The following is a 21,802-nucleotide window of genomic DNA, read 5'->3' as shown; positions in this document are numbered from 1 at the left end:
AAAAAAACGAAATTTTCACTGTATTTTGGCCAATTTCTTGGCCTCCTTCAGGGGAACCCACAAAGTCTGGGTACCTCTAGAATCCCTAGGATGTTGGAAAAAAAGGACGCAAATTTGGCTTAGTTAGCTTATGTGGACAAAAAGTTATGAGAGCCTAAGCGCGAACTGCCCCAAATAGGCAAAAAAAGGCCTGGCACAGGAGGGGGAAAAGGCCTGGCAGCGAAGGGGTTAATGGATCCTGGATTGGGGCCACCTCCTTTTAATCTGCACACACTTGCAATGGGGAGATAGTGGTCCCAGAACCAAAAAGGACCCAGGAGGGGGGGCACCCAGCCTCCTTTCCATTAATGTTATCAGCTGTGCCCCAGGGATGGAGTCTCTGGAGCTAAAATCAGCCCCGGAGGGCGGGGCACACCCCCTCACAATTTTCTAACTTAGTCAGGTCCAGGGGGATGGGGTCCCAGGGCCAACATTGGCCTGGAGAGGGGGGCCACCCATACTACTCTCCCTTCACTTCATATAAGTATACAGCCCCTGGGACCTGGCCCACCCCGAGGGCAAAAAGAAAAGCTAAGCACGGGAAACTGTGCTTGTTTTTTTAAATTGTTGTGTGGATTTGTAGATCTGCTGCAAATTTGCGGCAATTTTTTCTTTTTAAAACTCAGTTTTTGGCCCCTGACAGAGTCACTGTGGGGCCCCACCACCAGGCCTAGGATCCTAGGTATTCTTACCCTGCCACCTTCTGTTTTTTTTCTTTTTTTCTTGGGAATCGGCTGAGCCCGAGTCCCAAGATGGCTGCCAGTACTCACTGGTTGAAGTGCTCGCAGCCAATCAAATTTCAGCATGAGGTCTGTTGGATCTGCAGAGTTTTAGCATTCCTAGATATCTATATTTCTTTTATCCACAAAATTACTGAACAAATTTACACCAAATCACAAAAGGGGCTCTTTCTGGACTAAGAGCTAGCTTTCTGACAAATTTAGTCTAATTCCATTCCTCGGTTCAGGCTGCAGTAGTGTTTAGGCTGCAGTAGTATTCAAAATCCCCATGGGAAATTGAATGGGGAAAATGCAACTCTCGCCCCTGTTTAACCGATCACCCCAAAACTTTCCGGACAGTAGCTGAAGTGACCAGGCCACTACTTTAGGAAATTCTGTGAAGATTCGTCAAACTGCACCAAAGTTATTAGCAATACAAAAAATGCTTTGTCTGTGGGAATTAGGCACTAACTGATGTTCGCCAGTAGATAGTTATAATTAGGACCGACTTTCCATCATAAAAGCATTTTTTGTTTTGCTACTAACTTTGGTGCTGTTTGACGAACATTCACAAAATTTTTCACTCTAGTGTACCAGTCAATGCAACTGCTGTCTGGAAAGTGTCAGGGGGATTCGTCAAGCCTGGGCCAAGAAAAGAAGGGACCCCAAAATGCATTTTCCCCATGTAATTTCTCATAGGGATTTTACGACTACAACCACTTAATGGGATTATACCAAATTTGGCAAAAAGTTAGATCTTGGTCTAGAAAGATCTCTTTTTAAAAGTTGGTGTTAATATGTTTGGTAGTTTTGGAGTTAATAAAGAAAAAAGATATATATATTTCTAAAGACAGGGATCCACCATGGTGGATCTGAGGATCCGTGCACCAGCAGCAATGGTGTGATTGGCTGGCCATGATTGGCGACACTGAGCGCGGCACCCCTCTGTGAATCCGCAATGGATCTGCAGATCCACACAGCAATTAAAAAAGTACATCCATTCACAGACCCACTTAGATGCTCACTCACACACCCATTCACACGCACACATACACACACACACACACATACACACAACTCTCAGACACACAAAACCACTACCAAACGCAGTCACAGACCCACACAGCCACTCACACACCCAATTACACATCCACTCAACTACTCACACACCCATTTACACACCCATACAGCCACTCTCGCACCCACTCACAGACCCACAAAACCATTCATGCACCCACTGACATACCCATTCAGCCGCTCATACATTTATACACCCACTCACTCATCCATACAGCCACTCACAAACCCACTTACAGACCCACAAAACCATTCACACAGCCACTCACACGCACTCAGACACCCACTTACGCACCCACACAACCACTCACATCTAGTCACACACCCATACAGTCACTCACATACCCACTCACAGACCTACAGTGTGGAGTTTGCTGCATGCAGATGTGTGGGCTGGCCGCAGGGTCTGGCCACTGACCAGGCCCTGTGGCCACCTCCTGCCACGCATGGCTGAAGGCCTATGCAGGGTGGGGTATGCAGCATGCTTGGGGGTATGCCAGACCCTGCGCCCAACACCCTCGCCACAACTGACCAAAGCCCATGCATGGCGATGGTTGGATTAATATATGCTAATTATATATTACTTCATGTTAAAACCCTAGAGATTCACTGAAAAAAATAAGATTACAGGGATATTATAGTTAGGAAATAGAATTAAGGGGCACAAGTTATAGTTTCTTGATATAAGTATAACTATAAATGCTACGTTTCCATTGTTTGTGTGTGTAAACTCTGAACCTAACTATAACTTCCCTAGAACCTTTGCTCCTTTAGTTAATTTCTAAGGCTTTTTTAATTCTTCTCCAGGGTAGATATGTGTGGAATTAGGTGTATAAAATCTAGGCTTACTTAACTGTTGATATTTTATTTTTGATGTTTTGTCATTTATATTGTGTCCCATCGATGTTCTGGTGGCGATATTCAGGGTGCACACTGCCTGTGTGACATCTGGGGCACTGATAGCTAGAAATACAGCAGGAAAAGCTAGAGTGGCAGTCACAATAGTACTGCCCAATGAACTGAATGTTTCTTGCATGCATTGACTCTGATTTTATCTCCTTTCAGATGAGATACACTAAGAAGGTGTCTGTGTGGCCTGTGGGCCTCACAGGTGGTTTGCCCTATCAGTCCGTCCATGTGAATGCTTCTGGAAAAGTTACTGGCTGGAAAGTAAAGTATGCCCCAGACAGGCCTTTTGCTTTAGACATGGCGGGGTTTGCTATCAATCTAAATCTGATCCTAGAAAAGCCAAACGCTTGCTTTCACTTGGGTATCAAAGTTGGTTTCCAGGAATCTAGCTTACTACAGGATCTCGCCACTTTAGACGACTTGGAACCAAAAGCTGACAACTGTACTAAGGTAAGAGAGTAACCATTGTCGCCTGGCTGTGTAATTTTAAATTTCTTTATAAACGTCTTTCATATCTTGAGTGATAGCTGGATGTACTAAAATAAGATGTCAGTTCAATGCAATTCAATGAAAAAAATAAGCATTTCAGTCACCTATTTCTCTTTAGAAATTCGAAGGTAAGATAAGAAATATTGTTGCTTTTCCAGCAACCTTGACTTTGGAGTGAGCTTGTACTTAAAATCTGAGTGTCAAAGAAACAGTAAACCCGGGCCTTCATTTAAACAACACAAAGCTTTTTGGAAGTCACAATTAAAGTTGTATACAATTCAACCAATTTGCTTAAAGTTTGCAATTAAAATGTTTTATTAAAGTAAATGGGGTTTTCTGTCCCTGGTGACAAGGGGTATACTAGAAAACATAGCCTCAGACTTTACAAACCCATTGAGCATCTGCCCATATTAAAGGTTTCTCCATATTCTGCTAGCCCAGCTATTTTTCTATTTAGTCTTACATCATATTTACTATCAATCATCATCATCATCATCATCATGACCATAATGTTTATTTTGGAAATTAACGTTTTATCTAAAACAAAAACATTTGTAAAAGAACATGTCAAACAAGTCTCCAAACACAACCAATGCTGTCGCGAAATTCCTGCATCATAAAGTGCAAGTGCTTAGAAAGTGAATCAGTCATGAATATAATAAATTTTGTTTTAGTCAGTACAGGCTATGAAAGTGCATTTGCCCGGTAAGTAAAATTTACTAATATAACAACAAATACATTCTGTGCTTAACATATGTAAAAAGGTCAAAGTCGGCCTGAAGTGGGTATAATTCATACCTCTGAGAAAAGGGAAAATAAATTTGCACCATAAATCAGCATAACAATCACAACACATAATAAAATGGAGGGCACCCTGTTCAGAAAACGCATCACACCTACACAGTTTAAGATCTTTGACCTAAAACCATCCTTGAGGGAACAATAAGAGAAGCTTAAGCAGGTTCAGTCTAAATGTGATTAAAAGAAAGCAATATTTACTGCTATTTACAAAGCTTAGATAGGGCTTGTAACAAATTACCTCACTGGTTAGAGGGAGGGGGGAATGAAAGCCTACTCAAGCAGCAACCAAAATTCTCTTGTTAGGGTGAAGTCACAAACATTCCCAATTTAACCTGTGCTGAACCCTCTGGTAGCTTGGCACAAGCAGACAAGGTTAACTTAGCTGCAATGTGAAAGTATTTATGCAGCAGTTCAAAGAGTAATAAAGTGAAACAGAACACAATAAAAACTCTACACCAACTTAGAAAAATAGAGCAAAACTCTGGTGGTCACGCACCCGGCGACAGGAATCTCCATTCCTGTTTCCAGCACACATGTCCCCACACATGCACACATCCCCCCACCTGTCCACTCACTCACAAACACCCTCCTACCCCTTCATGCACGCATGCATTCACATGCACACCCATTCAGCATACAAATACATGCACTCACACACCCCCTATCACTTGCATTCATCCACACAGATATCCCCATACAGGCGCACATACGCGCACACACACATTCACATTTACTTGCATACACCCACGCATTTACCACCATCCTCCAACCTCCGCAGACACACACACACAGGCACCAACTCACACAGACACCCCCCTCCTTTTGGACACCCACTTACCTTCTCCGTTGAGGACGACGTCCAGGAGGGGATGGGTCCTGGTAGTCTTGCATCGCAAGCACCACTACACCAGCAGGACTCCACCAAGCCGTATTACGGCTTGTAATACGGTGGGTGGAGTCCTGCTGCCAGGGTGGTGCTGGCGATGCACCTGCCGACCGGCGCTACGACTGCAGGCGACTTTTCACTGCAAGTATGGCGGACGGCTACCAGCAGTCATAATATGGCGGTCTGCAGACCCCCACAACTGGCGGTCTAGTGGCGGGTTTTGCTTTGGCGGTCAGGCAAATTGACTGCCAAAGTAAAATTGAGGGCCTATGTCTGGGTCTACACCCAGAGAAATCATCATTCTGCATAGTTAGACCTAACATCCTTGGTGCAGTCTTCTCCTAAACCTTTTGCCTTATTCCTCCATTTTTGCTGATCTTTTTTTGCTGGCCTGAGGAATGAGTGCACTTTACCACTGCTAACCAGTGCTAAAATGCTTGTGCTTTCTCCCCAAAACATGGTAATATTGGCTCACACCTTATTGGTACATTTAATTTACTTTTTGCAGCTTGTAGTTCAGATTAACCTGCCATCTCAACCTGACAAACTAACCATTTTTTTTTTGCTAGCGGCCTGATTTAGATTTCAGCAGATGGGTTACTCCATCATGATAGTGACGGATATCCCATCTTTCGAAATATAAATCCCATAGGAAATAATGGGATTGATATTTCAGTGGGTGGGATAACTGTCACTATAGTAACGGAGTAACCTGTCTACCAAAATGTAAATCAGGCCCTAAAAATGATATGCATCTTTTTCACAGGAAGTGCTGAGTTGTTACAAGGAGGGGCACGTATGCTCATACATTGCATGCCCACCTCTAATGAGTAGGTAACAAAGAGTGGGGATAGCTAAAATGAGCTAAGGATTCTACAATCCTGATGAAAACATAATGCCCCAGAGGCGCATTAACAGGGTCAAAATATGTTGATTAAAGCAGAGAGTGGGACAGGGCAGTAATTTCCCAAGCTCACCCCTACTGAGTAAGTTTAACCCTGCCAAGGGGAGGCCTATAAAACAATAAGGGTGAATACCTACTTAGGCAGTATTAACTTATGCTTCAGAATGGATCCCTTGAACAGGCAGGGTAGTGACCCCAGTCAACATAGTCTTGATCCAATCTGCGTGTTGATCTGCACCAGAGTGTTATAGCACGCCCTTTGATGGCACATGCCATTATTAAGTGGGTGAGGGCAATTTTTACAATCTACTCGTGATTCGTGGTTACTAAAAACCCTTCTTAACTTTACCTGCTTCCTTGTTTCATGTGTGTTTTCAACTATCCCTTTTGCCAGGCCTAAGCCTTTCTTTTTAATACATATAAGCAGGGCCACTGGAAGTATGCGGCAGGATTGAGCAAATAATGCAGCAAGAAAAAGCAAATTATGCAGCATAATGCAGCACATTTTTAAATAGTATTACTTCATTATTTCATCATTTTGACCTTGGTAACACTATATGGGCATTGGTTGCATCACATTAGTACCTGTTTAACACCCCAATATAGCAATAAGCAACATAAAGATGGCTAATCCAGCTTTGCAAAGGGTCTTCCACTGTGCTGCAATATGTCGGCAGCCGGACAGTCACTTAATTCCAGTCACCCCTAAGGTAGGCCCTAAATAGCCCATTGGGCAGGGTACGTGGCATTTAAAAAGTAGGATATGTGGATTTCAGTTATATGGTATTGAAAAAACATTGAAAAATTAAATTCATTTTTCCCTAAGGTAAGGCCTATATCTCCCATAAGATAACATTAGGTTCCCTTATTACATTTAATACATGCTAACCTATAGTGGGGAGCAGGTAAAAATGGCATGTTTAGACTCAAATGAATTGTAATTTGAAATCTTTAACGGTAAAGTCTGATTTTAAGTCAAAATTCTGAAAATGCCAGTTAGGCCTGACATCCTTGGTGTGATCCTCCCTCAAACATTTTGCATTCACCTCTCCAATTTTCTGAATTTGTTTTTGTTGGTATTAGGACTCTGTATAGTCTACCATTGCTTACCACTGCTAAGGTATTTGTGTTCTATCCCTAAAATATGATAAAATTGGCCTGCACCTGACTGCATATTTAATTTCCTTATAAGTCACTTGTATATGGTGTTACATGTATACTGGGCCTGTAAATTAACTGCTACTGGTGAGCTTGAAGCACTCATTGTGCCATCCACTACAGTAGTCCCTAAAACATGTGTAGGGCCTTCCATTGCAGCATGTAGTGAAGTTTTAAACTGCCAACTTGATCTGGCAAAATAACCCTTTTGCTAAACCTCCCTTTTTAGGTTGAGCATAGCAGCGTGCAAGCGCTGCTTTTCTGACGTGTTGGTATCTACGTGGGCCTTTAACCACACCCACCTCACGCCCACCACTTTCACTCATTTGTGGGCTTGCCTTTCAAAAATCTGTGGTTATCATTGGTAAATGCTTTACTTTTGTCCCTCCTTAGGGCGGTTTTGTTACTGCCGTGGGGATCTACCCTGTTACATGAATAATTGCTCATTTGCTGATTTGTTTGACTGCAGGCAAACTTCTTTTTCCTTTTGTGTGTCTCCTTCTTGCTCACACTCATGGTGGCTGTGGCGCTTTGAATCGGCTCGCTTATGTAAACTGTTTTACACTTCATTTTTCCTTTTGTGTGTCTCCTTCGTGCTCACAGCGGCTGTGGCACTTTAAATCGTCTCGCTTATGTAAACTGTTTTACTTTTTATTTTTCCTTTTGTGTGTCTCCTTTGCGCACTCACTCATGGGGGCTGTGGCGCTTTGAATCGGCTCACTTATGTCAACCGTTTAACTTTTTTCATTTTTCCTTTTGTGTGTCTCCTTCGCGCTCATGCTGATGGCTGCCATGGTGCTTTGAATCGCCTTGTTTTCACACATGATTGTTGCGGGTGAACATGCTGAGTTCGGCTTTTACGATGAGAAGATGATTTGCCTACTAAAACATGCATAGGGCCCATCGGTTCTGTGTGCAGCACAGAGGTTGACTTGATCATTTAGCCTTGTTGCTATTGGCTCTGTAACAGGAACTTCACAAAACCCTCCATTGTTGCAGTTACGCCTGGAATTTGGTTTTTGCACCAATCCTGGTGGCACTTTGAGGAGATGTTGGAGCATGTGAAGAAACTGAGGGACTTGGGAAAAAAGATGGGGTTGAAGTAGATTATTTAAACACAACAAGGAATGTGAAGATGCAGCAAACTTTGAGCTACTGAATTAAGTGAGCAAGTCACTTCCCTTTGTAACTTAAGGGTGATGAAGGCAGAATTTGTCCTTTTTTGTGTGGGTGCAAAATATTTTATGAGAACCCTTAATCTGACCTTTGAAAGATTGAGAAAACAATTGTGTAAGACTGCAGTCAGTGTTTAAAGTGTATTTTATTCTAAAGATGCGGATGACAAATATGGGAAATATTTGTTAACTTTGTTCGGTTTTCATTTACGTTCCCTTTCTAATTTGGGTTAAAATGATAGGCTTCCTTTTGTGCATAACCCAGTGGCGTGGTGTGGATGCCAGTGCCATGGTCTGCGGTGCAAACAACGAAAATGACCCCTTTGACTTCTGTTAGTTTAGTAAACTACAGCAGTTATTGGGGAGTCAGTGGGCCCCTCAGTTCTCTGGACCCTGGTGCACAGCACCTGCTGCACCAACGATGGCTACGCCACTTGTCTAAACTGTCTCTGGCATATACATACTTTCCTTACTACTATGTAATTGAGTTATTCAAAACATGGGAAAAAAGTACATGCATTATTTAGGTAATCATTTTAAGTCTAGCTTTCTAAATGGTGCATGTGCTTGCAATATGTGTTGTTAGTTTACAGTGAGCGAAGAGCCTGTCCATTGCTTACCTTTAGTTTGCATTATTTTTATTGTCATTTACTTGTTTCTTATTGGTTAATATGTGTGGCCTTTACTTCCTCTTCTTGTCTTTTTCCCTCTGCTGCAGAATGGATGCATTATTTATGTTTTCACACTGCTTGATTTTCAAGCACTACATTTTTAGGTCAAGCGTGCAAGTGCTTTACGACCTGTTGTAAGTATTCTGTGGGCTTTTAACAAGGCTCATCTCACGCCCATCACTTTAATTCGTTCCTGGGCCTGCCTTTTAAAAATCACTTGATGTCATAAAGCTTTACCTTTGTCCTGCCTTGGGGCAGATTTGTTACCACCTTGCATCCTGACCCTGCCACATGGATTATTGCATGATTGTCGATATTCTTCAGTGTAGGAAAACATTTTTTTTCTTTTGTCGCTCCCCTTTGTGCTTCATGGCGCTCACAGTGCAGAACAGCAGTGCAATCTCCATCGGCGGTATTGAAGCAGTGGTCACATTGGTCACAATGCTACCTAAGCAGCGTCCTTTATTTTGACTCTCCTCCTCATGCTCCGTAGCTTTCTCAAAATTTTAATTGATAATGCTTTATGTAAAAAACACAGAAATCCTCAAAGCAGCTCTCCTGACACAGCGGGAGATCCGGTACTTCAATATTCACTGCACTCAGAAAACTTGCCCCATAATGCTTTACATGCCAATACTATCAGAAACATTTTTGCTGTTAACTCAGCTTGTTGTGGTCCTAGGACAATGGGAGCACCTTCAAAACATTCCCCACAACATGCTCTTTCTGTCTACATCATCTCTCGGTCCCAACACTAAGTTAGTGGAGACCCCAAATATTACCCCCTCCCACCATTCAATGTTTGTTTAAGCTTTCTCATGCCTGGAACCTTTGTTTTACTGTTGGGAGTAGTTTGTGTTTTAAGGGTCTTGTTTGAATGTCATTGCTAGCTCTGAAAATGTGTAATGCGCTGCGCTCTCTAGGGGCTAAATATATGGGTACAGTGTATTACTTTCTGCCATTTTCTTTTCATGTGGTTATGCCCTCTAGGGGTTAACTATATGGTTACATGACCATGTTTCTTACAGAAGCTGTTTTAACTGTGGTGTCCTTTAGGGACTGTTCTAACCATTACAGTCAACATATAAACATAGTGCAATGTTCAGGGCACGGAAACTTGCACCATAATGTTTTGCAGGGCATTACTTTTACAAAACATTTTTGCTCATAACTCAGCCTGTGGTGGTCCTATAACAATGAGACCACCTTCAAAACATTCACCACAACATGCTCTTTCTGTCTACAACATCTCTAGGTCTCCACACTAGGTTAGTGGGGACCCCAATATAATAACTCCTCCCACCATTCAGTGTCTTTTTTAAGTTATTTCATGGCTGGAACTGGCAGTTATTTTGTTTTAATGGCCTCGTTTGCAATTTCATTCATATTCCTTCTTGTGGGGTACGCTTCAATCCAGTGACTTAAAATGCACACAATCACCAACACGTATTTCAAACCTCCACAAGCAGGCATTTCAATGAAATCCAATTGCATTCTGCTGAATGAAACTTCTGCTCTTCCAGTGTGGCTCAAATTCACTACTGTCCCTTTCCCCGCATTTAATTGCTGACAAATAATGCAGCGATGACGTACTGCTTCTGCTGCCTGCCTAAACTTGGGGTTAAACCAATTGATTTTAAACAAACAAACCATGGCATCCCTCCCAATGTGTGCCTGACCATGATAGTATCTCGCCATTTGTGACAGCAAATTTTTTGACAAAATCACTTGACCCTCTTCTGATACCCATAGCCCATCCTGTCTCTAAGTGTACTTCATTTTGAACCATGACCTCTTCTCCTCCTTTTCAACATGGCCTTGCAAAGTTTTCAACTCTTCCATTGTGTCAATCACCCTTAATGCAAAGCTCGTACATGTAGTGTCTTCTTCAGCCATTTTAATTCCCATTTGTCTTTGAACGATAATCAGTTCAATGCGCAAAACCTTGTGACTTGAGCCACATATCCATTTCCCAGTGACATGTAGTCCTGTGATTTGAGATGTGCATTGCATTTCATCACGCCAATTTCTTCCGGCAATTGTATTGCATTCAGTAACCCTTTTATTCTTTTGCCATTTCTCACTGGTGAGCCAGTAGAGGTCAGGAAACCTCTTTGTGACCACAATTGACCAAAATCATGAACAATTCCAAATCCATATTGGCTATCTGTACAGATAGTGACTCTCAGTCTAGCAGACACATTACACGCTCTAGTAAAAGCAACCAATTTTGCTACTTGTGCGCAATATATACTTCTCGAATCCAAGAAGCTTTTAAAGTACCTGTAATTGTGCACACATCATATCCTGCTCTCAATGTTCTAGTACAATCTCAGAGACATGAACCATCAATGAAAACAATTTGGTCATTTTCTTCCAATCGAGTATCTCTGATGTCAGGTCTCGGTTTTGTGCACAACTCAGTTACCTCAAGACAATCATGCTCAATGTCTCCCTCTTTCTCAATTTCAACAGTATCACTTGTAAGTAAAGTTGCCGGGTTCAGCACTGTACATCTTTTCAGTGTAAAATTTTTCAGTCTGGCACCAGTCAAATACTGGTTTTTCGTCATTGTCAGTAAAATCTCAACTGAGTGAGGAATCATTACCGTCAGGGGATAGCCCATTGCTACTCCCTCACATTGTGAAAGGCTTGACCAACTGCGGCAACTGCACGCAAACAACCTGGCAAGGCTGCGCAACTGGGTCCAAGGTACCTGAAAAATATGCTACTGGGAGACGAACACCTCCTTGGACCTGTGTCAAGACAGACAAAAAACATGCATCACGTTCATGACAAAACAATGTGAATGGTTTTGTGTAATCAGGCATACCCAACGCTGGAGCTCTGCACAAACTGTCTCTCAACTCAGTGAAAGCTTTCATCTGTCCTTGGTCTAATGCTATGGGATCAGTGACATCCTTATGTGTCAGTTTCTGCTATGGCTTTGAAATCTCAGCAAAATTTGGAATCCAATAACAACAGTAACCCACCATTCACAGAAACATTCTGACATCTCTCTGTGAAGTCGGGGGACTTGTCTGCAATGTCACTGTGATCCTTTCGCTGGAAATCTTCCTTGACCTTTTCTCAATTTGATGACCCAAGTATTTCACTACTTTCTGGCAGCACTGCAACTTCAATGGTGACACCTTATGACCAAACTTTCCCAAATGTTTCAACAGGGCAATCGAGTCGTACTTACACTCGTCCCTCATTTTGGATGCAATCAGCAATGTACTGTACCAAAGTCGATTGGAACGGCAATTCCAGCGACTCTAAGTTCTTCTTCAAGATCTGATTAAACAAGGATGGTGACTCCGTGTACCCTTGCGGAAGCCTGCACCATCTGTAGACTCTGTCTAGGAATTTGAAACTAAAGAGAAACTGATTATCCTCATCAAGAGGCACAGAAAAGAAAGCTTGTGACAAATCAACTATGTGAACCATTCTGCATCACATGGAATCTGGAACATTATTACTGCTGGATTTGGCACCACAGGACAACACTTGACCACCATCTCATTTACTTTTCTCAAATCCTGCACAATTCCCACCTTTCCACACAGCTTTTTCAAACCCATTATCAGTGAATTAAACAGCTCGTCAGCACTTCTTTCAAGACTCCCTGCTTCACAAAATCCCCAATTATTTGTGCCACTTTCATCAAAACATCCTGTGCCATATTGTACTGTGATAGCTGTGGGAACACTGTATTTGGCTTCAAAGTAATCAGCTCCACTCCCTTGATCAAACCAACCTCTTTACCTGTCAGATCCCACACGTTTTCCTGTACTGTTCCCTGCAAATCTGAATGAAGCTCTTTTACTGTGAACATTGGGAAAAACTCAATCAATGGGTACTCTCCGCTGGTAGTTTCACTCTCAGTTTCTGGAGTTAGTTCTTCCTCATTGTCACTATTTGTCTGAATCTCTATTCCAGTAGTTGAACAAGTAATCGAACATTTGGTCTTACACAATAAGTCCCTTCCCAATAAGGATACTGGACTTGATTCACAAACTACAAACTTATGCCGTACTATACATAGTAATGGCACACAAGTGATATTTCACTCTAAGTAGATCAAATGTTAACCTTACATCAGTCACAATAATCTATACACTGTATCTATCTAGAAAAACACAAAACGTTTTATCCTTATATACATTTATTACATTTATTGATCCTATTAATCATTATCCTTATATACATTAGTTGATCCTATTAATCAATCTGAAATCCACAAAATAATATGAACTGTATACAATATGAATATCACTCTATTCCCAAACCTATATAAAGTCATAAATCCGAAAAGAAATGCAAATCATTATCAATTTCATAGTTCATAATCGAACCCAAATTTAATCTAATTGACACAACTGTCTAAAACCAACAAAAAACTCCCAAATCGCTTTTCCGTCGTCAACACGTGTTTCATCCGGGGGAGTACCCCTAGGATTTCCTCAGGACTTTCTTGTCAAAAGAAGATTCATCAAAGACTTCCTACAAAACAGTATTATCATATGATACGAGTCAATTACTACTATCTCCTATTCATCCATAACCTAATAGTAAATTTCAAATTGAAAACCAACCATGTGCTCAGGTGAGAACCATGCAAGTGTCTGACATCATCATTATATGAGTGGTGTTTCATTGTGCGACTGAGTCAACTACTCATTTTTTAAATATTTCGCCCCCTTATGCTATAGAAAGTATAGTGGTGTATAAACCAGGTGAGTGCATCCCCACTTAAAGTTAGATTGAAATCATATATAGTGCCTGAAACATATACACATAAATAAATCAATAAAATAATGAAAGTTTAATTTAAATTATAAATTATAAAATTATAAGAACAGTACAAATATGTGCCATGCTCCTCATTGGCTAAGAAGGACCCAATTGTGCTCTCTTATAACCTCAACAAAGGAGGTGTGTCCCCCAGTTCATTTGGTTTATACCTTATTAGCTCTGTTGTACCTAATTTCTTAAAATGCTCCAATGCACCTCTTGATTCCCGAACTAAATTCTAGTAGTAAATAGGTACGGTAAAATATACAAAAGTATTTCAATAATTATACATTTAATAGCGTATTTCAAGTATCCATGTAATCCCATAATCTGTTTACCAATTAAGATGTTAGTTTGAGTTCATTCTAGATCCTGTCTTCAAGTCTTTTCTTATCGATTTCCTCTATTATGGAAATTAGCACCAATTAGTTACAGATCCTGTATGATTAGATCTACCCATACAAGTCAAATGCTCAAAATCGCTATTTACCTGTTGCAGTATTTCAATATCAGCGAGTGCGCTTCCAAATAGCTAAACCGAATCTCTGCCGTGCGTCCTATTTAAATGCCTCAGACGCTTAATCAAAATAGAAAACGGACTACCGCGATCCTGACCGTCTCCGCAATCAAAATAAATAATGCCCTTCTATCTTGCGGCTTCCTCTTCCTAGTTACACTCAAAATAATACCCAACATCAAAAACGGACTACATTAACTACCAATACGTGTAAGGAGAGGAGCAGCCACACAGATTCAGTCATTATAACCTTTAGAGCCAGTTCTAATCTCTTATGCAGTCCCTAGAAGTTGCCAATCTCGACTTGCACTGGATCTGTGATCGGATTTGTCAAGTGCATATTCGCTACCCCACAACCTGAACTGTTCTTCCTGAAAGGGGTAAATTCGGGACTTCTGCACTCCTCACTGTGGAGCGTGCAGCTCCCGTTTGCACCAAAAATGAGACCTTATGAGCCATTACCTTTCCTCTCACAAATGATCCTCTCAGATCTACCTCTAAGGAGGCTGCAAGCATACATGGCTCATCATCCGAACTATCACTCATCCATTCACCATTTATTTCATTCTCACTATGTAATGGGAATTGGTGCACTGTGTCACTATTTCTGTCTTGTCTCTGACCCGTAACCTGATGAGTAAGCATCATCTGTTGCTGTCCCATCGGGGCTTGAGGTATCTGCATTTGCTGTCCAGGTACGATAGGAACATGCTGCTGCACTGGTTGTAACTGTGTCATTTGTACACAAGGCATTTGCACCTGTTGCAGGGGTTGAAAATTCTGAATTTGATTCATATTATTTTGGAAGTTTGGATTAGGACATCTCATTTTTGGTACTCTTACATTTTGAAATGTATTGACGTCACCACCTTACTGAACGACACCTTCCTGCACCATCCTTGGACACTCCCGCTTCCAGTGTCCCATGGCTTCGCAAATGTGACACGGTAATATCTTCTTCATCCTTTGCACATCATTCTGACCCACTACCGTGCTCAAATCTGTGCCACAAAATCCTTGGACCTCATGTGCTCAAAATCCTTTGCCTCAAAATCTAACCTGTGGCTTCTTGCAAATGCTTAGTTTTTCCGATTTCTATATCATGTTTTTCTGCTGATTCTGCCAATCTCTGATGTATTTTACGCACCTTTCTTGTGATTCTTGGACATAAGTATCTCAACTCTTCTTCCGTATAGGATTCTAACCTATTCATCCCCATGATCCCTCAACTAGTTCAGTTATTTTGTAGCCAACCTTACACAATCAATCTGCTCTTCACTTTTGGACACATTCTGTGGAGTATTCAAACTATCTAACCACTCATTCAGATGCTGTGCTGACAATCCCTGTAACGTAATGTTACTTGCATTTGGTGATGGCACCTGCAGCACCACTGCACCTGGAGGTTGCGAAGTCAGGAGTTTCAAGCTCTGACTTACACTGGGGCCACTTACAGCATCGGGAACTGCAACTAGTGGACTGAGATCCATCAGTGCCCTGGATCCATTAAGGTCTGACCCATGGAAGAAACTACCTGCACATGCTCTCTCACCCCCACTCCGCACGAGGCTCTGCGACATCTTACCCTGTTCCCCTGTCATTGATTTCTTCTGCGCAAACAATGGTACCGCTGGCCCAACAGTAATCAGCAGTGATATTGCATCTGGGGCTGCTCTAGCTCCTGCATTCCGTGGAAGTGTTACTCCCATACTCTGATTCATTACTGGAATCAAATCTGACTGTGTCCCTGTCAATGGTGTAAACCTTGGCATACCCTGTGGTTGTGCCTGAGGCATCAATATGGGAGTTTGCTCAGTCTGGACCAACAATAGTCTTGGAACCACTTGCTCTGTGGGCACCACTAAATTTGACGTTGTCTCAAGAATCTGCACCTCAGGATAAATTCTCTGTATCACTGGTGGATGCATCTGTGCCTGAACTACCGAAGTAGTCAACACATTAGGAGTACTCAGCACCACATCTTGTACCTGTCTGTAATCAACCTGTACTGGACTTGCCGTCCCCATTGCCTGTGCCGGGCAGTTGGAGCAGAACTAGTACTTGGACCCCCTACATAAACGGCATCTGATGGAGGTCAGTCCCCCAACATCTGATTAATAAGATCCTCAACATCTGAGTCTTCTTCTACTATGGGAGCTTTCTTCGCCTTTTTACTCCCAGATGGATGAATTCTTATCACTTTTGCTGGTCTCCTCTTTCCCTTCAGTCTTGTCCTTTTCTTTGATAGCAGGAAACAACTTAACATCCTGCAATGTCATTATTCTCCACTTCTTCTGCTCCCAATCCCATCTCGCTTCTGCTAGAGACTTCTCCACCTTTCTTATTCTCCTCTGAAACTTTATTTCCTGTTGCTATCTCGCTATCAGCTCCCAAACTGCTAACGCCTCAAACTGTGCCGGTCTCGGAAGGAGCCTTGTATCATCCACAATTGATCCAAAATTCTCAAATTAAACATTCCATGCTCAGGAAATGCTAAATCTCCCTGTTTCTCTGTTAATTTGCACTATTGCTTTAACAAAAGACATGGCGCAACACCTCGCTCCTCCATTACAATATAAGCTGGAGATTTTCTGGTGGGGTAGGCCTCCTCACTGTCGCCTTAATGCATGTATCTCCCTTCATAGCACTCTTAAACGCTTTGAAAAACTTCATCTTTTCTACTTTTTGTATATTTAAATCAAATCAGGAAATGACTCTTACTCCCAGGATTCCTTTCACCCACGTCCTCAACCAATTGCCCCTCACGGACGGCTGCCAATCTGTGTATGACCCTTCTCACTAATCAACCTATCCCAGCGCAGCCCCACTGACGTCACACTCACACGTACTGCGGCTGACAAAGTCTTGGAGCTCGCCCTCCTAAACTTCAATTCACACAAAACTAATGCAAAATATTGCGAGCACTAACCAAAAAACAAAATAAAAAACAAATCTGCTGCTTTACTACAGGAAGGTAACATGATCGCTTTAGAGACCTTAAGAATTTTCACTCATGGCCTTTTCGCTCATGCAGCTATTCCTCTTTCTCAGTCTCCCAGATTTGTAACAAAATTTGACCCACAAGTTTTACTCTCAACTAGTCAATGGGTCTGTCCTGGTGCACATGGGACTCGCCAAATCTCAGTCTAAATTTTCTCTCACCCACTTTAACTCACACACCGACTTGTTCACCACGCCCGATCAACCTACCAAACCAGACAGATTACAACATGTAACCAAGTGTCTCCTACACCTGTCAATATACTCCGGAGTCTTAGACCACGCAGGGTCCGTTTATCAACAACCACATGGACAGTTTGTGAGCACAAAGCGCCACACACATGTGAAGTACGACGACTTCCCTACTCTCATACTGCGGAGTACACACACTCCACTAAAACTTAATCTTGAGTATGCAGACTGGAGTTCAGCAATTTGGTCCGTGCATCCATTTGTCTCTATAACCTGTCAATCGTCATGTAAGGAAAAATCTCACCTAACCCAGATTGGCATCAGCCTGTGGGACTTCATGCAAAACAATTTAGAACACGAATTTTAGAAAAAACATCTAGCTAAGAAACTATTGGTACCTAGAAAGAAAATGCACAACATATAATTCAGTCACATTATCATATCTACCTATCCTTGGAAGGATCGGCAACAGAGTCAGTCTTCATCTTCAGGTCATCAGTCGATCAGCATCACATCAGGCTCTCAGTCAGAGAGCCTGAGCCCAATGACAGAATCTCGAATCGCCTCTATAATCTTGCAGTCTCCCTCACCTAGCATCCTCTAACATCTGAACTCTCTTCCCTCTGTCACATTGTTATATTGAAGTTATCCAGACTATCCCCCAATTCCTAATTGGTCAATAAATCACCAGTTATGACTCTACCCAATAGTTGTTTTATTCAAAATCTATGTATTCTAATATTTCGCAGTTCACATGTCGTTGATTGGTTTGCTTTACGATGTCCTCATTGTCCGGCTCGTCAGGTATCGAAAATGTTGCATCTTCTTCTCCAGTCAGTGTATTCATTGTTCGAGTCCTTGGAAAGTACACCCAGTGCGCTTTACACACTAATTGTTACATTTCTAGTTCCATCGTCTACTGTCTGTTGGTTCACGTAGAAGTTTTAGCTAAGCAAGTTTTATTAAACAATGAGCAGTTCACGGTCAGTTCATTTATTCAGCATTTTCCATTAGACGTTAAGAAATTCAGCTTTCTGCATGAGGCCTGGTAAACCTAGGCCAAGACCTTCGCTAAGTTAAGGCCTACAATTATTGCAAGACATAGGGTATTAATTCTTATTAAGACACATTACTACATGATTCTAATACGTTTTCAATATATTCATGTATGTCAATCTCTTATTTAGTACACTTCGTGAAATCTAGTGGCCAATCTCCGAGGTCACAATTTCAAAATTGCACATTATTTTTCTATGTTAATTCATTTTCTATAATTTTCATTATTCAAATTACATAAATATTCATTAACAATTTTTAATTAAGACATTTGCGTTAACAATGCCATGAATATGGTATTTGATATACTAAATACAAACAATTCAAAGATGGCTGACAGATTTATCTTGTTTTGTTAGTCCTTGCCTGCTTTCTACATTTTCTATGTTTCCATGATTTTACTTTGTGACGCTCACCCATGATCAAGGCAATTAGGCCGCTGAAATGTCTTGGGTTATCTTTCTGTAAGACAGCACCACAATAAATGGATTGATAAACAATTATTAGCTCTATGACTGCTTTATTTTCACTAGGAGTGCGTATTTCTGTGTCTGTGGGAGTGGAGTGAGCTTTGATTGTGACCAGGTGCCTTACCCAGATGTGCACAGATGATGCAATGCAAGGGTCCCAGCTTTGAAAACCTGTGGGAATATGAATATATATATATATATATATATATATATATATACCCAATCTGTGCAACAGTGGGTAAAGCGTTGGGACTTGGGAAGGGTTAAATTTACCATTCCCACTCCAGCCTGTGCAGCAGTTGTGTAAGTACTTCACAAATAACATATTTGAATAACTCTATTCATTGCTTTTGACAATTATTGCGGGTTGAGCTCATTTTGAGATAGGCAGGAGGCTTCTGAGATCAGAGGGGGGCCCGGAGGACCACAGCCCCCAACTTCCTTAGCGTCAGGAGCTGCAGCGGATTACGCCATCAGGTGCTTATTTGCAACAGTGCCTCAGAACTGTGCTGTCACAGGCAGGAAGGTTCTGAGATCGGACGGGAGCCCGGAGGACCACAGCCCCTAACTTTGTTAGCGGCAGGAGCGACAGCAGTGTGCGCCATTGGGCACCTATATTTGCAACAGCGCCTTCCACTGCGCGATCACAGGCATGAGGTTTCTGAGATCGGAGGGGGGCCCGGAGGACCACAGCCCCAAACTTTCTTAGTGGCAGGATCCGCAGCAGTGCATGCCATTGGATGCTTATTTACAACAGAGCCCCCCTCTGCATAGGATGTGCCCGGGCATAGCCCGGATGAAGACCGGGCTAAAGGCGTGCCCATCTTTGCCCGTCATCGTCCGAAAGAGGCTGGGCTGGGCTACCTCCCTAATGTGGCTAACGCACCTTCTGACCTAGAGTAAGTGACATTCAACTTAATACCTGGGTTTGCAGTATATAACTGCAGATAGCCAGTGGCATCATTAGAGCAAATGACTGGGAGAAGATGGGCAAACAAATGGTAGCAGCAGCATGGGATAGCTCCAAAGGCTCCAAAGGCAACAGTACACTTGATGGTTTTTTACAAAAGGCAGTTGGGGCCATAGAAAAAGAGACTGAATCGGCCGAACAATGCCTGTCCATTATGACTTCCCCAGCCATCTCTCCTTTGCCACCCTAGGCATCATCACTACTTAACCTAGGGGCAAGGTTGAATCAACAGGAAAATAGGCAAGAGTGTTGCCAGTAGATCTCTTCTTCTCGTCAGCCTGCTTCACATACAGCAGAGATTACTGTGGATCCACTGGGCACTTTACCTGTATAGAATGATAATCCAACAGTTGAAGGGAAAAGAAAGCGGGGTGAAAACTTTTCAAAAAATAAGTGCATCTGTACAGCTGCTCCTCCCACCCCCGGTATTAGATCTGAAAACAGTTCAGCAGAGAAGGTCCGTAGGGTCCCTGCCGATTTAGCTGCCTCAGTAACAGAGCACACAGTGGAAAAATTAGAAGAGGTTGCTCAATTAATCAAGTCCTATACGATACAGCCTCTACAACTCCAGTCCCAGGTTGAATCTATGTTGTCTGGGTTGCAGGATGGGAACTTTACTACACCTGGTCCGTAAAAGCGCCATAGCTGGCCAGAGTAAGCCCACAAGTAAGGACTTGGAGGGCCACTAGCAATACCCTGGGAGTTTGATTTCCCAGTGATATGGCTGCACACAATATGGGAGGATCTGGTACCAGCTCAGTGACTAAGGCCAATGGAGCGTCTTCCAACTATCAGTCTGGAACAACTCAGAGTTTAACAAGAAACAATGACAGACCTCTTGGGGTGCTTTATCTCCCCCCGGAAGCGTGCCTATATGTTGCAGTGATTACCAACACACCTAGACTCCATCCAAATAGTCATGAGTCCTATACAGAGCTGAAATACAATATTATCCACTGGTTACATGTCCACGCTAATTTCCCTTTTTTAATGGCCTCTTCACTAGACATGGAGTTCACTGGTGTTTCCGCAGAAGAAGCCCAGTGAAGTTGGCACTCTGCCCAGGGGACTTTTTCTCCTGATATAGGCTCTACTTACTCAAAGGGGCTGGAAATAGGCCTAAAAAGTCCCGGCAAGCCTCTTTGTCCAAAACAAAGATTCCCCTCTACAAATCACACTAATAAAGTCTCCATTTACTTTGTATAGAGTGTATTGACTCAAAGATGGGGATAAGCAGGGTATACCTGTAGAGGGGGGGTTGACGGCTGCAAATGATATACCTGAAGTCGCTAGCTCTGTTGAATTCCACCCTGAGCAGGTTCTAATACAAAACCAATCACAAGTAGGGGCGGAGAAGCCATTTAATATCATTAGTTGGAATATTGCAGGACTTGAAGCTAAAACGTTTATCATAGAATGAGGGAGTTTCAGAGATGAACTTTTGATCTGTGAGTTCCAGGAAACATAATCCATGGAACCTAAGTATAGGCCAGGGCAAGGTACAAGTGCCTATGGGTCCAAGCGAATAGGGTGACCTCTGTGGACCCTCAGTGGGCCTACTAATTTGTGCCTGCAGCTCCCTTAAATGTCAAGTGAGTAAATTGGAGATGGGGTGTCCCGATTTACAGGGCCTAGTTCTGTCTACCCACAAAGAGCATCTGCTACTACTGGTAAATATCTACAGCCGGTTCTCTGGAAGTGGTCATGAATCAGAAGCTTTGAGCGCCCTGGATAATCTGCTAGTTAACAGAAATAACAACCATTACATTTTGATTGCTGGGGATTTCAGTACCACTTTTGAGCCCTATTCGTTGGCATGGAGCTATATCTGGAAGAGGATAGTTTCTGGGATGTCTTGTAACTACTGAAGCGCAATGGTCCTAGATTGACCAGAGCTGCACTCCAAATTGTAAACATCACACTTGCCCACAGCCTCCAAGCATATAAAGGGCATTCCCAATCTGATGCAAAT

The 21,802-nt window shown here is 42.4% G+C and overlaps 1 protein-coding gene across 1 annotated transcript in view; it reads left to right on the top strand.

Annotated features, from left to right (window-relative positions):
* LOC138299647 (galactosylgalactosylxylosylprotein 3-beta-glucuronosyltransferase 1-like) overlaps positions 1-21,802 on the top strand; it is a 225,859-nt gene that overhangs the window by 64,156 nt on the left and 139,901 nt on the right. The window contains exon 3 of the mRNA XM_069238098.1: positions 2,901-3,194. Within this exon, the coding sequence (XP_069094199.1) occupies positions 2,901-3,194 (294 nt within the window). The remainder of the gene's footprint in view (positions 1-2,900; positions 3,195-21,802) is intronic.

Source organism: Pleurodeles waltl, chromosome 6 (genome assembly GCF_031143425.1).
Source record: "Pleurodeles waltl isolate 20211129_DDA chromosome 6, aPleWal1.hap1.20221129, whole genome shotgun sequence".
Classification (NCBI taxonomy): Eukaryota; Metazoa; Chordata; class Amphibia; order Caudata; family Salamandridae; genus Pleurodeles; species Pleurodeles waltl.
Note: the sequence above shows the minus strand (reverse complement) of the source record. Positions and strands in the feature narration are given on the sequence as shown.